The sequence below is a fragment of the Elephantulus edwardii genome, unplaced genomic scaffold (genome assembly GCF_000299155.1).
Source record: "Elephantulus edwardii isolate Elephantulus edwardi_28Jun2011 unplaced genomic scaffold, EleEdw1.0 scaffold00022, whole genome shotgun sequence".
In the NCBI taxonomy this organism is placed as follows: domain Eukaryota; kingdom Metazoa; phylum Chordata; class Mammalia; order Macroscelidea; family Macroscelididae; genus Elephantulus; species Elephantulus edwardii.
Window position 1 is genome coordinate 4231258 of NW_006399772.1, and position 16310 is coordinate 4247567.

The 16310-nt window shown below is 38.2% G+C and overlaps 1 protein-coding gene across 1 annotated transcript in view; it reads left to right on the forward strand.

The window, feature by feature from the left end:
* The window catches only part of MAGI2 (membrane associated guanylate kinase, WW and PDZ domain containing 2), a 1911292-nt gene that overhangs the window by 1525961 nt on the left and 369021 nt on the right, over positions 1–16310 (forward strand). Inside the window, exons 8-9 of the mRNA XM_006882679.1 lie at positions 4463–4584; positions 6920–7102. Coding sequence (XP_006882741.1) covers positions 4463–4584; positions 6920–7102 — 305 coding nt within the window. The remainder of the gene's footprint in view (positions 1–4462; positions 4585–6919; positions 7103–16310) is intronic.

Sequence of the window (16310 nt, forward strand, 5' to 3'; positions counted from 1 at the left end):
AACAACAACAACAACCCACTGCACATCCTCATCCCTCTGCTTCCAACTTCTCCCACCCATCTTGGATGCCTATACTCATTCTACAATAATGGTTTTATGCAATATTTGTCTTTGTGGGACTGAGTTAGTTCACTCAGCATAATGCTCTCCAGTCTCTCATAAGTTAGATAATAATTTACAAAATCATTGCACCTTTGTGCTGTGTAGTATTCCGTTGTGTGAATGTACCATAATTCCTCAATCCATTTGGGCTGTTTCCATGTTCTTGTGATGGTGAATAATGCTGCTATGAACATTGGTGTACAAATCTCCATCTGTGCCTCAGTTCTCATTTTCTCAGGGTATATTTCAATAATGGAATAGCTGAGTCATATGGAATTTCTATACTCAGCTTTTTGAGTAAGTGGCAAACTGCCTTCCAGAATGGTTGTACTATTTTACAATCCCATCAACAATGTATAAGAGTTCCTATCTCGCCACATCCTCTCCAACATTAATTACTTGCTGCCCTGTTAAACTTTGCCACTGTTACTGGAGTGAGATAATACCTCATTGTGATTTTGATTTGCAACCCTCATATTGTCAGTGATTTGTAGCATTTCTTAATGTGTCTGTTTGCCATTAGAATATTTTCCTCTGTATAATTCTTTCCATGTCTTTTGCCCATTTTTGTAATTGGGTTATCAGTCTAGGACAAAGGCACTATTATGTCCATATTACAGATAAATATTCTAAGCACAGGTAATGACTTGCCCAGAGTCACCCAACAAAGAGCTAACATTATTGTCATTGAGTTAAAATCAGATTGATAGCATTCACATAGGAGAGAGCAGAACTGACCCAGAGAATTTCCACAGCTGTAGGCGCTCTGGTGGCCTCATGGTAAGAAACTGCACGCAAATCTTAAAGGTACATTATTCGAGTCTCTGCGGAAGAAGGATGGGCATTCATCTCCCATATGATTTACTCCCTCTGAAAACCTGCTGAAGGGTCAACTGTGAATCAGTTCCAACTCGATGGCATACAACAACAATCTTGAGGGAAGCAGATTGCCACATCTTTTTTCCTTGCTGATGGATCTGAGCCATTGGCTTTTCAAGCATTTAATTATAGTTATTTCTAGACACCTTGTCCAAGGTCAAACAGTGTCTCAAATAGTTGCTGTTGTTGTTGTATACCATACAGTCAGAACCATCTGATAGCTGACCTTCCAGCAGGTTTTCAGAGGCAGTTAATCACCTGGGAGGAGATTGCCCATCCTTTTCCCACAGAGCAGCTGGTGGCTTTCAACCACATGCCTTCAGGATTGCAGTGCAGCTTCTTGCCATTAGGCCACCAGAGCTTCAACTGATAGAGCAAGAATTTAAAACCTGGACTGTTTGGTTACATAATCTGTGCCCCACCTCACATGAGAAAGTTCTTAAATACGGCAGACTTGCAGCCTGTTGCTGAATTATTCAATTTCTAAAAATAGAACATAGTGATATTTTGCTTCTTTTATTTTTGTTCCTTTTAATGTGTATACTTATAGAAAATAACAAAAGGTTTACCCAATATGTATGTATGTGCCTGCACACGTATTAAATAGGTGTGCATTTCCCAAATTAAAACATAGGTAGATCTAGAACAGTAACACCAAGGAAATATACTCTACCCTTACAATAATGAGCTCTGCAGTATCACAAGAGAAGCATTTCTCTGAGGATAAAATTCAGAAGCTAGAGTGAGAATGGGTGGGTTAGTGGAAACAAGCACAGCAGAGAGATAGTGAGAAGAGTGATTATGCAATGTTGAGATTGTAATCAATGTCATAAAATAAAATATATGTGAATGTTTGAATGGAATACTAACCTGCTGTGTAAACTTTCATCAGATCTTAATAGAACAGAATAAAAGCACAGATAGAAAGGAGAAAGTAGGTAGATAAGAGATTTATTTTAGCACTGGATTTAATTCTCAGCTTTTTTGCTTAGTAGCCATGGATTTAGTAGACATTCAACCTTTCCATGTGACAGTCACATCTTCTTTTAAATGGAGATAATTAGGATGCAAGACTGGGTTGTTATGTTGCTTAATTAGGGAAATTACCTGGCACATAAATAACCGAGTTATTGTTAATTCATCTTCTTTTTTCTCTCTCTCCTTAATGCTTTCATAAAATAATCATATTTCTGTTTGCACAAAGAAAAAAAAAACAATGTATACTTCAAACCTCTTTGGAGGTATTTATATACTAGAGAAGGGTTTTCAGAGACTTTTTATTTCAGAAGTGGATAGTCAATCCTTCTTCCTAGTCCATCTTAATTTGGGAAATCTGCTACACTTAGTACAGCATTTGACAGACAAGCATTGTACCTCACAGAGCAAATGATATGACAAGCAAATATGTATGTATCTAGATAGAACATGGAAACACACAATACAAAAACTGACAGATAAATTAGGCAACTTTGCATTGCTCTTCCATACCTCTCTTCCAACCCCAACCCCTGAGGTCTCTAAGTACACTTTAATATGGTGTTCCGGTTTCAATCACTCCTGTCCTTAATCTATGCGCTCCCCAGCAAAGATGATCCTCTACGCCCTGCAAGTGGCTCCCTGGCCTGCCTCTTTGTGCTTCCAGGACCAGTAGCCTGGCTTCCCAGTGTGGGCCTGGGAACCAGTTTTACAAGAGGCCATGGTGCTAGGTATATCATTGCTGATGTCTGACGAATCATAGCTGAAAGTAGAGTATCTGAAGGATCCCTTTTTGTGTTTTATTAACCATGCAAAAGCATTTGACTAGGTGGATCACAACCAATTGTGACTAACATTGAGAAGAATGGGAATCCCAGAACCCCTGACTGTACTCATGTAAAACTTATTCCTAGACCAAGAAGCTATTGACCAAACAGCAAGGAAACACTGCATGGTCCAAAAGAAGAGTGTGTTAGGGATATATCCTTTCTCCATACCTTTTCAATCTATATGTGGAACAGATCATTTAAGAGGCTGGACTTTATCAAGAAGAATGAGACATAGAGATTGGAAGAAGACTCATCAATAACCTGTGTCACTGAAACTAAGAATGGCATAAAGCATTTGCTGCAGAAAGTCAAAGGCTGCAGCCTTCAATATGGATGGCATCTCAACATCAAGAAAACAAAAATCTTCACTACCAGAACAATAGGCAGTTTGATGATTGAAAGAGAAAAGATTGAAGGTGTTAATGATTTCATCTTGCTTAGATCCACAGTCAACACTCTTGGCATCAGCAGTCAGCACATCAAAAGATGAGTTGCCGCAATTTATCTCAGTACCACGATCCATAGAGAAAGAACTCTGTTTTGTTCAACATATTTTATAAGAATTGGGTTTTTCTATACTCCAGGTCTTCAGTTTACTTGGGCCAAAATTTTCTTAAACTGCTTCTGTGTCTGATAGGTCAACATCTGCCCCATCACGATTTCGAGTCTGGATACTTCATTTTTAATTGGCCTCAGCATCAACAGTCCTGCACAGAGACTCAGTAACTTCCATAAGAATCTCCAAGAAACTTTCATGTTATACTACAGCTTTTCCATGTGTGTCTGATTCAATATGTGTCCATGTACTTTTGTCAGTGTTAATATCATTGAGTTTACCTTTATCATGTTTGATATAGGGACTGAGCAAAGTGTAAATGGATAGTTTATCCCTGAACACTAGTGTAAATTTCATTTGTTAACTATTTTTTTAAAAATTTTTCATCATTATTATTAATATTAATGAAAATTTACAGAGATTTTGGATTTCCATTCATTCATTGTTGCACTTTTCTCCCTGTCCACCCTTCCCCTCCAGTTCGTTCTTCTCTTCGAAAAGTAAAAGAAAAATTCTTTCATTGTTATACAATCCCTCCATCCAAGTCCACTCCACTATGCAGCCTTTGTTCTGGACTCCTATCTTGACAATAATACCTAATCATATATCCTTTTTAAAAAGTTCTCTCTCTCATCTGTTTCAACGCAGTATACATAATTCATCCCATCTTTCTCCGTCTCCCTCCCACCCCCAAGGTCAGTCCTGTTTTGCAACAGTGGCACTATTCAGTATTTTTTCTTTTTGTGTCTGAGATATTTCACTCAGCATCATGTCCTCCATGATCACTATTTTAATGTATCAAATCCATATCAAACTAGAACGCTTGACCTGAAAACAAATGTGCATTCTACTTCTTTGAGTTGGATCATACGTTATTTCGACGAAATAGCATATGAGAGAGGGCCGCTCGGAACTCCACTCTGGTCACAGAAATGCGTGTTGTACCAAATCCAGTTCCAGCATAGACCTGACCCATGCTGGCCGAGGCACTTGATTGCAATCAGATACGGTGTCTATTAACGGCCTACTCTCTGTGGAGCCATGCAGTATGTAGAATATTTTCTCTTAAATGACTTTGCTTACTGTTATCCTAATTTGAATTTTTTTTTTTTTTTTTTAGCCACATAAATAGAAGAACTCAGTTTGAAAACCCTGTCCTGGAAGCTAAAAGGAAGCTACAGCAACATAACATGCCCCACACAGAACTTGCAACAAAGCCCCTGCAGGCCCCAGGTTTCCGAGGTACAGTACCAAGTCAGCATGTGATGCCTTAATGGGAACACCTGTCTATTAAACGGCTTGCTCTTCTGAAATGCTTTGTGCTTGGACCATTTCAAATAATTGATTTGCTTTCCTCGTACCCCTCTATTAGCTTTAGTGGGGAGTTTGCTGTTTCTAGATGGATGTCTTTAGCAACCTGGGATTAAGTTAAAGCTTCAAGCAGTACTGTTATAGGTTAGCCAGCATGTTGCCAGGCAGAGATGAATGGAGTTTAACAGTGGTACTGTAAACTGCAGAGATTCATAGACTCGTAAGTTTGCTCTCGAAAGGCCAGGCACAAGAATGAGGCTTGTTCTCCTTTGTGACAGTAGACAGCTCCTCATGGACATTACCTAGGCTCCTAGCCGCCCGCCCCCGCGCTGCCCCGGAGAGGTCGCGGAGCGTGGATGACTTGGCTTACTTTCGGCGCCACCACGCCCCGAGGCCCTGGCCGTTCGGTATGTCCCAGGGCCACTCGCTGGACCTGTCTACACCTTTGAGCCACGCGGTGGGATGACTTGCTGCACAGTTTTCACCTCTTCGTGATCTCTGACTCCTAAGTGAAAACAGGAGAAAGGCTTTTGGAAACTTGCCTGCTAATGATGTTCACACCATGCACTGCGCGCACAATTAAAATGAATGTAAAGGTCTGTGGAGGGACCCTCTCCTATTGCAAACATAAGGTGCATAAATAAAGAGAAGGTGAAGAGATTGAATACACTTTTTAGACATGTAAATATTTTATAAATTATAGACAGAAATCTTTATAAAATTATATATATATTTTTTAAAGAAATTGTTTCATTTTAATCAACATGTTCAGAATATAAATAGATAAAATAAAATTCCCAAATGATTATTATCTGGTTTGGCTACTACATATGTCAAACCATATATCCCAAAATGTAACAACAACAAAATGCATTTAGTGCCCTCAAAACTTATTGTAGATCATAGCCAAAATCATATGTATGAGTTATCAGTAAGCATACGTACAGAAGTGGATTGATTATTTTGGTAAATGGTCTTAATATGTCAACATACTATTCCAAAATATTTTACCTTTACATTCATAATTATGTCCTAGGTATAGAATGCTTGCTTTTTTGCTCACATTTTAGAAGAATACTAAATGCTAGTGGACCAATAGAAATTGATTTACCTATTAATCCTTATAATATTTCGTGCTACAAGAGTGAAAGCAAATGTGAATGTGGTTCCCAAATTAACATTCATTTTCTACATTATCTGAGTACTTGAATATGTAGTATTATTTAACTACTTCTTTGCTTTCCTATTTCTACACATTTTTCAATGTTGTGCTCCTATTGTTTTTAAAATAAGGACAATTCATTTCCACTTTCAGGCTAGTCACTGGTGCATACCTCCTACTTGGAATCTTTCACACAGAAAAATATTATATGTAGATGAATCTGGATGATTTGGGTGAAAAGTTCCCTTTCTCTGAAGGTTCTGGCCACTTTCTGATACACTCATGTTAAACATTGCATGCCACGTCTATATCCACTTCCGGTAACCCTGTATCACTGAGCACACTGCCCATTGAGATATCTAAAGCTACATAATGTTAGCAGAAGGGAACTCAGGAGGCTTGATGGTAAAGAATAAAGCTGCAAATGCAAGAGTATGTGGTTTGAATCCACCAGCTGCTCTGTACGAGATGAATAAGTAATCTTCTCCCTTGAGAGCAGTTGCCTTTGAAAACCTGCCGGAGGGTCACCTATGAGTTGGTTCCAACTGGATGGTATATAACAATAACAACATTTATGGAAGCAAGCTGCCACATCTTTCTTCTACAGAGTGGTGGGCCACATTTGAACAGCTAATGTTAGCTGTTCGAACGAAGCCTTATCAAACCACCTGAGTTCCTTTTATTCATTACCAAAGTCTTACTCATTGTCTCTGAGTCAATTCCGACTCTTGGCAACCAACCCTCTATCAGGTTTCTGAGGCTATAAATCCTCACAGCAGACTGCTTCATATTTCATGAAACTGCTGGTAGTTTTGAACCATCAGCCTTTTGGTCAGCAGCCCAACACATAATCCACTAGACCAAAGATTAAATAGAAACAGTGATTTGACAAAAGTTTCTCTCCAAGCCTCTTTTTCTCCTTTCCCTGGGAGCTCGGGACACTCTGCACTGTAGAAATCACTAATAGATTTTGTTCCTGTCAGGGTCACTGCCTGCTCCTGTACTAAGACTCCACATCGAACCCTGGGGTTATGGCTTGGTGACTGGCTTTCTCTTGTGTCTTAAACTTGCTTTTTCTTTTTTGACTTACATCGACCAATGTAGAAAAACCACTCTTCACCCGGGATGCATCCCAGTTGAAGGGAACATTCCTCACCACCACCCTAAAAAAGAGCAACATGGGTTTTGGATTTACCATCATTGGTGGAGATGAGCCAGATGAGTTTCTCCAGGTGAAAAGTGTGATTCCGGATGGGCCAGCAGCTCAGGATGGAAAAATGGAAACAGGTAAGCGCCTTGATGCTTCTGAAATCATCATGTTTTGTCATCATTGTCCCTAAAGATAAGTACAAAGGCTTTCTTTCTGTCTTTATTTTGAAAGTTGAAAATCATTTCACCTTAGGAAAACCTAAACTAATCCCTCCCCTCACATTTAAAGGATTAGATCAAAGGGATGTGAAAGCAGCTCTCAATATCATTTTTGTCTCATTTTTCAGACTGTCTTCTTCTGTTTGCTGGATTCAGTGCGCACTTGAAACTGACACTTTTCTAATTTATTTCTAGGGTTCCTTCTAGAGGATGTGATTAACATTTTACAGTTTTTGTAGCTTATATTAAGCCCTTGGTATTTTTAAATCTGTATTAATCTTATAGTACTCTCATGCAAAATTGCTCAGGTTCAGTTATTTACATTTGCATGTCCATCTCACAGAGAAAATTTTAAAATGCCATTAGTCTCGATGTGCCCATACATTATTTTCCTAGTCCTTACAAATTAATTTTCAGATGCAATTAGTTTGATGTCTACCCAAATTATACTTGAAATTCATCACATATGAAAAATACAGACACAAACTGCTAAAAACAAGAAAACATAAAATATGATGAAAGGTGCACAGAGATAGGAGAAAAAGTAATGAACTCTTTTTTTGTAGTCTGATTTTAAATTCTCCTACTGATTATGACTGTGGGTAGGTCCCATAGTACAAGAGAGGAGGACCATGGATGAGACGGATTGACTCCATAACTGGGGTAAGTGTGGTAGGTGTGTGAGGGCAGAGTTCAGAGCTGCTGCACATAGAGTCTTTATGAGATACAAGCAACTCAGTGGCACATTATATAACAACAATATAACTTAGGAATATTAGTTTCCTTATCTTAAAAAAAAACCCCAAAACAATAGATTTAATATGCTCTTATGTTTTTAAAATTCTACTTAAGTATCTTGTAATGCTGGCTTTTGATATGCCTTAGAGTATTTTAAAGTGCAGTTGCTGGCTGCAAAAAAAGATCTTAATATGTCTATTTTTCACAACATTGATTTAGTATATATGATATAAATCTTTAAAATTAATGAGTCTTTGTAAATGTACAAATTAGAAAATTACTTTTGCAGAAAAGGCATGACAATTTTATGACCTATATGTTTGCAAAGAATTCTTCCAAGGTTATTAAAGTGGTTTGTAGATGAAGAAATGGCATAAAATTACCATCTTCAGTCTTTATTTTAATTTGATAAGTTACCAGAGCTATATTACCATTTAATAAGTTGTTCCTGTGCAAATAGCTTTTCTCAGGTTTCCCTAATGAGTATATTTGTTGTTACCACTCACTATTAAATAATATATTTATAGCTTTTTTATATATAGATAGATAGATAGATAGATCGTCTCCTTAAATGTTAAAATGAAGTTTTAAAACTAACTCACCAGACTTTTTCAGCACTTTTATAAAATTCATGTATGCATAGTATTTTACAAAAGTTAGAGAATTATGTAGCTCTACTATTTATTCAGTGGCATTTTACTATGCACCCACACCTTCATACTGTCTCTAAATTACAAACAAACTATATTCAATTAACACAAGCCAGACTGAAAGAAATAATAGAATTAACATAATTTTAGATGTGGGAAACAATACCCAATGATTTGAACCTTAGGAAAATATTTGTAAAATCCATTTATTTTCTTAAAGAACCTACTTATCTAATCTAGCTCTCTATTCCATGTTTGAAAACTAGAAGAAGCTTTCTCAGAGTAAACCTAAAAGGTAAACTAAAATAGAATAGTGCTTATTGTTGTTGTTGTATACTGTAGAGTTGGATATTCAGAGGCAGTTAATCGCATGGGAGGAGATTGCCTATACTTCTCCTGTAAAGCAGCTGATGGCTTCAAACCATGTGCCTTCGAGATTGCAGTGCAGCTTCTTGCCAGCAGGCCACCAGAGCTCCCTAAATAGTGCTCAGCAAATCCTTTTCCTTTTAGTTATTTTATCAGTTCATTACACCCACACAGTCTGTGTTCTTTTTTTTTTTTTTTTTTTGCAGTCTGTGTTCTTAATCAACAAAATCAAAGCCTTTATTTTAGATTTAACATTTTCTGCATTCAAGGTAGTCACACAAGTCTTAATATAGAGAAAAGAAGCTAGGAATTCATTCTGCTCAGTGTCTCCTTCAGTAACCCTTGTTGAATATCAGTCATTATAATGCACCAGAGAACAGAGATGGAAATGATAGCACCCCACTCGCAAGACGAACTAATTTTAATAGACTCTGATGAGTTTATAGTAATCATGGTGCTGCAACAAAATTAGAAGTGTTACTAAGAAAATATTTTTAAATTGTATTGATAAAAAAGGGAAAAAACTAAAAGAGGAAAAATATTGTATTGATAATTATATAACTTTATTAGGCATTTATAGAGTTAGAAATGTCTTTAATTGCAAAATAAGTTAATAAAACATCGAACTCTAACGTTTATTAAATACTAAAAAAAGTGATAACTTTTTAAAATTGTGAGATCATTTAAAGTAAAATACAAGCACACTTTATGACACAATCCCTAAGTTTTAATAGGGGCAATGGTGCTTTGGCTCAGCTCAGCAAATACTGAGCGAATTTCTGTTTGTGCCAGGTATTGTGATAGTGTTGTTGTTGTTCTTGTTGCTGCTGCTGTCGTTGTTGTTGTTGTTGTTATGTGGCCTGCAGTTGGAACTGACTCAAAGCTGACCCTTCAGGGACTTTTCAGAAGCTGTTAATCACATAGAAGGAGATTGTCTGTCTCCCACATAGCATCTGGTAAATTCAAACCACATTTCTTTGGGTTGGCAGCTCAATTCCTAGGCCACAAGAGAAAGACCAAAATGTAGGGACAAATGCTTCTATCCTCAAGAAGCTTATAGACTAGACATAGTCACTGTCATATTAGTAATAATACCAATGCAATAATAAAATTATATTCAAAGGACAGCAATCGTATCGAGAATAGGTCAGGTCAACCAGATGACGAGCTGTTTTGGGAAGCTCTCAACAAGACCTTCAGTGGTTAGTGGTGCCCTGACAATGGTCTCTGACAGTTTTGAATGACAAATAGGAATTCATTATGTGGACAAAGAAAATTATAGAAAGGTAAAACAATGTATGCCAAGGCACCAAACAGAAAATGCACTACCTTCAAGTCCATTCTGACTTACAGTATCCTTGTAGGACAAAGGAGAACTACCCGATAGAGTGTCTGAGACTGTAAATCTTTGTAGAAGCAGACTATCTAGCTCACCTTTCTCCCGCGGAGTGACTAGTGAGTTTGAACTATCAGTATTCCAGGTAGCAGTTGAGTGCCTTAACCACAGTGCCACCAGGGCTCCTTTGCAAAGGAACCATCATGAGAAATAGCTAGAAAAGATTCCTAGATTGTTTCAGTACATGGCAATATTGTACCTTCAGTGTGTGTTCTTGATAAGGTGTTGAGTGAAACAATAAAATTGAGAAGTGATGAAGATGAACTATCTGGCCTCATAGAAAATGTCAAAGAACAATATATTGCATTGTTGCTGTTGTTGTTACATGCCATTGAGTTGGAAATGATCTGTTGCTGACCTTCTGACAGTTTTCAGAGGCGGTCAATCGCATGGGAGAAGATTGCCCATCTTTGTCCTTCAAAGCAGCTGTGTGTTCAAACCATGTACCTTTGTGTTGGCAGTGAAATTCCTTACCACTAAACCACCAGAGCTCCTTTATTGTCATATGTCTTCTGATGTTGTTGTTGTTATTATGTGCCATTGAGTTACCTAACAGCCTTAAACCCTTCTCTATCCTATGCCTATCATATTGTATCTGACACATCTACCCACATTACCCCAGTCACTGAGTCAATCCATCTCATCAAGGATCTTCCTCTCTTGCACTGTCCTTCCACCCTCCCAAACATGACATCCCTCTCTAAGGACTGGTCCGGCCTTGCAACATATCCAAAGGATGTCAGGAACAGCTGGGTCTCACTCTCTCTAGGATGAAACTGTTTGTTCTCCTAGCTGTCCATGGTATATTCAATGTTTGTCTCCAGAACTACAGCTCAAAGGCATCGATTCTCCTTCTATCCTTTTTAGTCATTGTCCAGCTTTCTGATACATGCAAGTAATTGCAAAGACTATAGCCTGGATCAGGTGCATCTTAGTGCCCAGTCTGGCATCGTTGCTCTGATAAGAGAAAATGTATTATAAGTGCATGCATACTTGTATATAATTTTTTATAAATTTTCAAACCATTTTCTGCTTAGTCTTGAGGTTTCCCCCTATAGCTAATGTTTTACTTACTTGTATATCCTTAGAACCTGAAACTGCCTAATAAATAATAGGGTCTCAATGAGTACTTGACTGTGTACTTGAATGGATGGAAGGATGGATAAATGGACACTCTTAGAAATAAAGAAGAGAAGTTTTATCTGGCTGTGTTTCCTATTTCCCAGATAGCCTAATTGGACCAGGTAGCTTGCCATTAAAGTAAAACCAGCTCTCCAATGTCTTGATGAAATTAAAAAGAGAAGTGCATGTTGAGAACAAAATTAATTTCTGTTTTAATAATGATTTCATGTATAAAATGAACCTTAATAATTAGCAAAAGTAATAGGTACCTCAGATATGAAAGCTAAATCATTGGTATTTAAAAGCTGAGCTGTTTCCTTTGACATTGAAATGAGCATGAAAAGATTTTAATCGAATTTTCTGGCTCCTGATTTTCTCTCACTTAGAGATGCCAACAATTTATGTGGAATCAAAAGAAATGTTTACTGTTCCCAAAACTTAGCGTAGAGGCCTGCACAAGAGAAACAGAGTAGGGTAGAGAATTCTTTGGTAACTAGTCAGCACTGACTCCCAGGGAGGGACAGAAGAGGAGAAAAAGGAGGTGGTGTGTCCCTCATGATTTTTGTAACTAAAAACACCGACACAGTGATCTTCAATGTTCCAGAAGATTTCTCAGAAGAAATTACCATAGTGCCCAGAAACCATCTAACTTCTGATGAAGTCATCTGCACAGCCCACCAATCTTTTGTAGGCATCGGAGACCTTGTTAGCATTCTTTAAAGTACTTTTAAAATCAGAATTGACATAATTCGTCTTACATAGAAACTGCAGGCTTGCAAGATAGCTGTTTTCCTCATCTTCTCTTGGTTCAAAAGCTTCCCTTGATATATGATGTTGTCTTTATTTCCACATGCTAGTTTATTAATCAAGGCATGTGGACTGTGGTTTTCAGTATATATAAGAGGGAGGAAAACAGAGCTACTCATGAATTCCCCCATAAACAAAAGTTGAATTATGGATTATGAGGTAACTCACACTCTGTTTGTTCTTATTGTCCTCCTCTGTATTGTTTTCCTTTTCTCTCTCTTGGGTTTTTTTGTGTTTTTGTGGGTATTTTTAATCATAAGAAATTGTCCAGAGGTGTTAGCATCCTGGTAGTCTTTATTGTTTCTTTTGTTAGATGTCATCAAGTCAGTTCCAAATCAAAACAGCCCTATATAAATCAATACAGCACTGCCGGGCCCCATATCACCCTCACAATCCTGCTTGAATGTTGCTGTGCCCTCTGTGTCAGTCTATGTCTGGAAGGCCTTCCTTTTTTTCCTCACTAGCCCTCTACTTTTACAAGCATAATGTCTTTCTTCAGAGACTGGTCCCTCTTGTTAACATGTCCAAAGAACATAAGACAAAGTCTTGCTCTACGGAGCACTCTGGATGTACTTAGTCAAAGACTGGCTTGTTCATTCCTATGTTAATTCACAGCATGCATAATGTTCTTTGCCAATAATTTGAAGGCATCAGTTTTTCTTTGGTCTTCCTTATCCACTGTCTAGCTTTTCCTTTCATATCAGGCAACGGGAAGTACTATGGCCTGAGTCAGGCCTACCTTAGTCCTTGAAGACCTCTCTGCTTTTTAACACTTGAACAAGATCTTAGAAAGACAATGCAAATGGTGTGGCAGTGCCCATGTCTGACTTCCACTAACCTGTAACTCTCCAAGGGAGAAGAATCCCCATCAACATCCAAGGCCCTTTTATTATGATGATGGTGATGATCAATTTTAATGAACATTTACAGAGATTTTGGATTCCCCTTCATCCATTGTTGCACTTTTCTCCCTGCCCACCCCTTCCTCCCAGTTCACTCCTCTCTTTGAAAAGTAAAATTCCTTCATTGGTATACAATCCCTCCACCTCCCCACCACCCCGAGTACACTCCACTATGCAACCTTAATTCTGGACTCTTGTCAAAACCATAATAATCATATACTGCTTTTAAACTGTTCTCTCCCTCATCTGTTTCAATGCAGTATTATGCAGAGTGAAATATCTCAGTCACAAAAAGACAAACACTGCATAGTGCCACTGTTGTAGAATGGGACTGACATCAGGGTTGAGGTAAGACTGAGAAAAATGGGATAAATTATGTATACTCCGAGGTCCTTTTTAGCACACTTCCTTTCTACTGGAGCACAGTCTTCATGTGTTTGGTGACCCTTGGTAGTTCATAAGCTGGAAAGTTACTTAGGAACTATATGTTTGTGGCAGAGTTTGAAGACTGTTTGGCTTTTACTTAGAGTTGTTAGACAGGGGCAAACTATGAAAATCAATTCTGTGAAGTCTTTTGTTTGTATCTCCTAAGAAAGAACTATGTGCATGAGAAAGCTTAAGAAGTCATTCCAAAATGTTTTCTTTGTTTTGTTTTCCCACCACCTCAGAATCAGCTGAGGGCGTGAGTTGATTTCCCTTTGAATTTTGAGCACTCACTGTGGGGGTCTCTCCCCATGCTTTCCTATTCACTGACTGCCTGATAAAAACTTCTTAGAGAACTTGCCAGTTCTTCACTGACTCAGCCCTCCACAGCAAGTCTTCAGTCGGTGAAAACCATTTCATTTAGGTCGTTCTGTCAATTGTCAGAAATCAAGTGAACTAATTGGGGGAAAAAGATTTTTTTTTTCTATTTTGAAGTACCTGTTTCACTTTCTCTTGCTGCCTAACCAACCACACCAAAACTTTAAAAATAGCAAGAAATTGCTGGCCTCACCTTCTGTCTGGGATCAGCTGGGTGGTCCCCCTTGACTTGGTTCAGCTAGGGACCTTCATGCACTGCTATTATCCACTGCTGTAATGAAGGTCACGCCACTTGCACCTTTATGCCTCAAAGGGCTGGTTGATCTTCTTCCTCATGGCTGCTCTGCTATCATTCTCTCTCTACCTAATCTCAATACCCAGGTGCTGACACATCTCTTCAGGACCCCTGGTAATGCTCAGTAACTCAGCTGCTAACCTCCAAGTTGGTTATTAGAACCAGCGACCACACTGGGAGAGAAGAGGAGGCAGTCTACTCCTAAGACTGCCATCACAGGAGCCCTCTGGGGACGTTCTCTACTGCCCTTTATGCTCACTAGGGCTCAAAATCTTGATGACAATGAGTTTTTGGACCTCTTTGCATGGTCCCCTAGGGCTCTTTCATAGCAAAAAAGAATCTGATTTTCTTTTAACATCTATCCTAGAATTGGTACACCATCATTTCCACTCCATTCTATTGGTCAGAGTCAGTCACAAGATGAGCCCCCTTTCTTCCTCGCATCCTTCTTACACAATGATGTGTAGGAGATACAGATCCCACAACTGCTGGGGTACTTGATTCAAGAAGAAGTGAAGTAGGTTTAGCTTTTGATGGAAGAACTCGCAAAGGATTTCTGGTCATGTGCCACTGAATCTCGCTTTATTCCTGGATTCCTTGAGTATATTCAAACTCCCTTTGGAAAATCATCTTTTATATTCACAGATGATTTGCCTTCTCACAATTATACTGGTAGGGAAGCTTTGCTAATATTTCCATTCCCCGTTCCCTCTAATGTCAGGGATATATAATAAAAACTCATAATATCACATCTAGAGGTTGTGGGCAATGAAATCACCAGGTCTCTGGCTTTATATTTCTATTAAAAATGAAGCAGGTGGTTGCAGATAATTCAGTTTTTATAAATCTAACAAAACATTCAGATTCAGATCCACATTAGATAATTTTCTGAATAACCACTCGATATTAGCATCATTTTGGCTTTTTTAGGCCTTTATGAATGTAGGAGCTAGAGAAACATTTTGTTCGCAATAAAAGCTCGAAAACAGATTTCTGTTTGTAGCCAGCTGACCAGCAGTAATAACTTCTATCACTTGATATCTGTCAGAGGGTCATTCCAGAACTCTCGAGGATACTAAAATCTACTGATGATCAACTCTGTTATATGAAATCACATGTTAATTTGCACACTGCCTATGCACATCCTCCATATACTTTAAATCATATCTAGATTCTTTCTAATACTTAACACAATGTGAATGCAGTATCAAATAGCACTTTACACATCACATCCTCTTGGACTTCAAAGAATTGCTTTGATCACTTAATTGCCTTTACCCCCCTTCAAATATTTTCGATTTGCTGAAATTGGTTGAATCTATAAATGCAGAATCTTTGCACCCAGCATATCAGCGCTATCTCCAGAAAGAGAAGAAATCAGTTGTGCTTGTTTAGCCTGCCAATATATTTATCCTTGACTCTTCCCAAAATGCGCCTAATTTGCAGGACCTCAATTCATTTTATTCAAACACCTAATATCTCTTCTGGCATGGCAATGCATCTTTCAGATCAATAACAAGACAAGAGCACAGCCAGAGCCAGGCACAGGGAACCCTGTTGTCTCGCATCTTTCTTGACGATAACGTGCAGATGCTACATTTGACAGGGTCCTTGATTTCAGCTGCAAAAAAAAGGAGATTATAGAAACATTGTTATACTGAATTTTACAAGTGTGTTATGCTTCATTGGTAACTTGTCTTGCTCTAAAAAAAGTTCCTATGTAACCCAATTAAATGCTATTCCAGTGCCTCTTTTTTTGCACATTTCTATCTGTCCTCTTTTATAAGTGCTTTTGACAGTGCTCTTTGCATCTTCTTCATTGAAAGGCAGTTTAGATAAAAGCCCACTTGCAAAATGACAACTATATAAGCCCTAACTTGGTTCGCATCTCTGCACCAGGATCCCATACTTGATGCCAGCCTTAGCACAGATCTGGCAAACTTAGCTATTTAACTTGCTTTCTAGTTTCAACATTGTGTCTATTTGGATAAGTTGTTTTAAGGTCTCAGTTCACATAATAATTCAAACAGGATCTTCATGACTATTTCAG